This window comes from Ammodytes marinus, assembly GCF_949987685.1.
Source record: "Ammodytes marinus genome assembly, chromosome: 21".
Classification (NCBI taxonomy): Eukaryota; Metazoa; Chordata; class Actinopteri; order Uranoscopiformes; family Ammodytidae; genus Ammodytes; species Ammodytes marinus.
The window spans coordinates 20,423,864-20,428,863 of NC_137225.1; the positions used below are offsets into that span (position 1 = coordinate 20,423,864).

Genomic DNA, 5,000 nt, shown 5'->3' on the forward strand with positions numbered 1-5,000 from the left:
AAAGCATATATAGTTATCCAAATGTCTAGGAACGCAAACTATTCCTCTAAGTCTGTCTCCAGATTGCACACTCAGGCTTTGTTTCTACTGACTGATTACGTCTTGATTTTTATGTTGTTTCTCATTAATTTTTCTCATCAATAAACTGCCAGAGGTTGGAACAATGCAGCTTGTTGGAACAATATAATTGATTTTCGAAGAATGAAAATGTTGAGTCATCTGCAAACAATCTGCGGTCGGCAAAAAAAAAAAAATTCAAACAAAGTTAACACGAACACAAAGTTTAATTGAAGGTGAAATGAGTTTCAATAATTTATAACTATTATTTGATATTGTACTTTTTACAAATAATGAACTTGTTTTGCACACAAAATATATCAACAACTGATCTAATATGACACATTGGTGTAGATAAAAGGCCTCACATACCCTAACAGGTGCTTTAACTTAAACTATACTGGGATTTATGTGAAGTCATCATCTACTTGAAATGATGATGAAGGAGAGCCCTTCAAAATAAATCATATTTTGAGACCTTGGGTTCCATTTCTTTTTCAGGGCCATTTTGCACAGTGAGTATAATATTGAGCTCAAGCTGAATTTCAAATGCAGGACAATTATATTTTTTTTTACGAAAGGATTAACTAAAGGATCCAACAGTACAGTAGGCTATATAAAGACTGCCGTGCTATGGCCAGTGCTGCAGTTCTCATCACATAATCGGTCATTCCTTTTAAATCTTTTGCAGGTGTCCCGTCGCAGCTGGCAGGCCCTGCAATTTCTGTAAACAATCCATCAGCAGCTGCAGACTTCTGTCAAATCACGTCTTTTGACCATTTTCCAGTTACCCTTGTCCTTTAGAAGTAATCATTAAGGCAAGAGTGGAAATCGAGGAAAAAAAGCTCAGAGCTAAATCGGAAAACACATTACGTCATCCCTCAATCCGTGTGTCAAGAGTCTGTGGAAAAGAGTGAGCTGCAGGCCAAACACGCAGGTTCAGCGAGCCGTATCCACAGTGTTGTTTCTAGCAAAACTTTTTAAAACAAAATGGAATCGCTTCATTTGATTTGCTATGACAAACATGGCAACGATGTATGGTTGATGGCTTTACAGTGAAGGAGAGAGTAGAGAGCGCTTTGTATGGCGAGCACGCACACCATCTGTTTGTGCTAATAGTCAATTAGTAGTCTCCTGCTGCTGTGGGGACCTCTGAATGGACGCCACTTTAGCTAACTGAATAGCCTCAGTCCCTCTAAGTCTGGCCTGTGATACCCTTCCTCTGTGGCAGTGTGTCCTATTTTAAGACTGTTACAGTCTAGAAAGTGTATATACTGTGCACGCCAATGTAATTTTTTGTAATCTGGTGTTAATACACAGCCTAGGCTCTGTAAACTGGTATATAAGCAAAGGGTGTGTAAACAAAGGGGCCTACCATAGAAACATGCACATTTACAGAGCCACACAGTACGGATAAGAAGTGAATGGTGAGGAGACATTCACTGATTTTAACAAAAAGTGATTTTGATAACAAGCGTTCTACAGAATTGCTGACTCCATCTTTAATCCTGAGTGTAAGTGGACATCCTAGTTGTCCCTAATTAGACATGTGTGGGTCAGGCTGGATAGGACTGACATGCTTGTGAGGCAAATTAAAGGTGCAAAGGGAAGGTGTTTTTGTTGGATATTATAGACAGGTTTTCTTATCTGCGCTCACCCACCTTGCTTAACTCTTTCTTTTTCTCCTCTTTGTCCTCGATGTGGCGGATCCCAGGAGGCAGGTACCAGAAGCAGACGTTGGTGTGCTGAGGCTGTGGGGACACACAGAGGGGACAAGACATGAGACCAAATGTCTAATTGTCTTTGCAAGATTTTTTTGTCAAAATTAAGTTAAAAAGTTTCTTGTCTATGGCACTACCAGGGGTGGTCTAATTTGTAAAAATGTAAGACCGTTTCAATGTGACTTGAGGAAATTAAAGGCATATTTAAAATAAAATGCCCAAGTATTTAAAGCTGCTATCAATACTTTTACATTAACGGGATTTATGACCCACAACTTCACTGTGTGTGCTCAGTCTGACAGCTCTCATCAATTTTATTATGATTTTTCTTTTAAACAAATAACCCTGTCCTATGTGCAAGTAGACATAATAGATATAACACGTATGCATATACAAACAGTATACATATGCAGTGCAAATGCACACATTTACCAAATCACCTTGCCTCAAAATAAAAAGTGCAAAAGTAACTCTACTCCATCCATTTCCCCAAGCCACAGCAGATTCTTGAGAATGGCTTTTCACAGCTCAAAAAGGAAATCCATTAGTTCATCCCAGCGTCGGACAGGTATCCTGCCTTCTTCTCAGATTCTCTCTATCCGTCTAAAAGCCCCACGCTGCTCTATTTTTTGGCATCTGAAGCGAGGCAAAAGCAGCGAGCCTGTCTGTCTGTCTGCCTGCCTGTCGGTGGAAAAGCATCCATTACCAACAGCTGACTAGCCATGCACACCAGCCTCATTCATACAGCTGGGCTGGTTCGGCTGCAGTACATTCACCATCAGATTGATGTAACGGCTCAATGGGAGGCACAGACAAGTGAGCACCTGGGCCGGCGCCCAGAGGACTTGGCTTTTTACCCATCATTTGGGTGATGACGCTCGTAGCCCTTTGTGCCTCAGCAGGAAAACAATAAGCCTTGAAACATTAAGGAGCGCTCCTTATAAATGACTCTGGCTATCCAAGCACTTCTTTTATAAAAGGAGTTTTTTAGCTTAATAACCCAGTCAGCGTGCCCGCATATGTTTGTGTTGCTCGGTAGAGGATATTTCAGACACCATGGCTATTCATATGCATATGAGCAATTACAGGCCGTTATGCCATTCATTAAGTATAATAGCAGCACATTACACTGGCAGCTAGAGGTAAGAATGGCATTCATCCAATACAAAGCCAGAGCACGCTGCGTGACAGTCAAGTCACCCATAATGACCCTGAATACACAGAGGAAACAGAAGCAAGTTGGACTAATGTTAGCTACGTTTCACTAGATGTGTATGAATTTGTGGAGAGCAAACATGACAGTACTTACTGTCCCATTAAAGACCATCTCGTATCCTTCCCTGTCTTTGATCTTGTTGTAGAGATACTGGGACAGCTCCAGACACTTGTCAATCTGAGCCTCAAACCCAATAGTGCCCTGTCCAAGGAAAGATGCATATCTGTTAGTTTTAAAACATTCAAATTAGACAAATTCACTTTTATGAATTATTGTAAATCACAATATCAATAACACAATATCAATAACAATACAAGTTGCCGTTTAATTCAGTCACATGGCACTTATACATCTGTAATGCACATATATGTTTCAATGGAAATAATGGTGCCATAACCAAATCAAGGAGCCTATAAGAACATCTATTAGAGCTTAAATATCCAAGACTTGAATTGAAGACAAAAAACTAATTGGTTTACTCCAATACAATGAGCCAAACCCTTCTGGTAGCATGTTAAAATGTTATGCAAATGTTAAACCATGTTTTCTGTGAATTGCTTTGGTTAAAAGACGAATAAAATCAGGTTTAAAATGTATATGTTTGAGCAAAAAATCCCCGAAACCAACGGTGATACTATTAATTGTAATAATGTAACCCGTGCAGGACGTATTACTGCATTTCAAAGAACTGCATGTGAAAATATGTGCCAGAGAGCTTATTTCCACATTAGCTTTCTCTCTTTACCTTAGCTCTCCACATGAGCCAGAGCTTGAAGATGTCGACGTGGCGTCCACACTGCAGCGCCTTATCCCCGGTGTCGTAGGACAGGTCGTAGTGTTTGTCCTGCTGGAACAGGTAGCAGGCGTGCATCTGGTTGCAGTTATGCATCAGACCCTGTGGAGACACATATACACAGTGTTTTATGATGACCACCAGAGAATAAAAACACAAACAGACAGTATTCACAGTGTGATTTTAGTTGAATAGGATCATCAGGCCTACCTCCTCTCTGATCAGCAGGGCTGAACACTGCAGAGGGACTGACATCATCTTGTGTGGGTTCCATGTGACTGAATTGGCCCTGCAGGAAACAAAAACAAAAAATTAAAATTAAAATAAAGAGCATCACGCAACATTCCCTACAATGCATGTTCACTTCTAGTATATTCAAATTACACTTGCCTATCAACTCCATCCAGCTTCCACCTGTGTGTCCTGGACATGAGGAGACTTCCTCCCCACGCACCCTGACAGGACAAAGAGACCATTAACATACATGTGACACTATGGGACATTTAGCACGGTAACAACTGTCCACATATAGTTAGGTGCAACCTTTTATATAAGGGACATTCTGCTAATTTCCCACGCAAAGTCAATTCACTTCTCAGCCAGTGTGGAGGGTCTAACAATAGATCATATCAAGTTGCATTATGGGAAATGTAAGATCCAGGGTTTGTAGAGCTTTGCCTCATTCCCATGGGAATTAAAGTACAGATATGACAGCCTCTGCTACACTGATTTTGACCATTCTTTTAAAAATCTGTCTCTTGCAAGTCCCGTCTGTAATACATAGGGTTAAATTGGCAAAGCCTTTTATACTACCTTTACCAGAATTTTTTTTTTAGAGTAAACTAAATGTCTTTAGTTTTTAGACAAGAACAAATTTAGAATACACCACATTGGGCTTTGGGGAAATGCAAATGAATGTTTCAGTCATGTAACACACTGCATATGTACAGTATAGATAATTGGATATCAGCATCTTCCCTCCCAAATAAGTTTAAGGTCAAAATGTGAGATGCAGGTGTGGATATTTTTGCATGCATGTCGGTATTCTGCAGCATCATAATGTTTACTATAGAGAGTAAAGAGACTGCCAAACACAATGGTAGGTGCATCCACATAAAGCACACATTCTGACAGAAGCCTGATGTTTTCTTCCCATCTGAGCCGGTTGAGGGATGATAGATAAGGCCATTTATGTCTCTTAATAGAGGTGTCC

At 40.2% G+C, this 5,000-nt stretch overlaps 1 protein-coding gene across 1 annotated transcript in view; it reads right to left on the reverse strand.

Annotated features, from left to right (window-relative positions):
* Nucleotides 1-1,700: 1,700 nt before the first annotated feature.
* gad2 (glutamate decarboxylase 2) overlaps nucleotides 1,701-5,000 on the reverse strand; it is a gene marked incomplete at both ends in the record, with an annotated part of 10,126 nt that continues 6,826 nt past the window's right edge. The window contains 5 exons of the mRNA XM_080050083.1: nucleotides 1,701-1,808; nucleotides 3,088-3,195; nucleotides 3,740-3,889; nucleotides 3,998-4,076; nucleotides 4,172-4,242. Of these exons, the coding sequence (XP_079906209.1) occupies nucleotides 1,701-1,808; nucleotides 3,088-3,195; nucleotides 3,740-3,889; nucleotides 3,998-4,076; nucleotides 4,172-4,242 (516 nt within the window). The remainder of the gene's footprint in view (nucleotides 1,809-3,087; nucleotides 3,196-3,739; nucleotides 3,890-3,997; nucleotides 4,077-4,171; nucleotides 4,243-5,000) is intronic.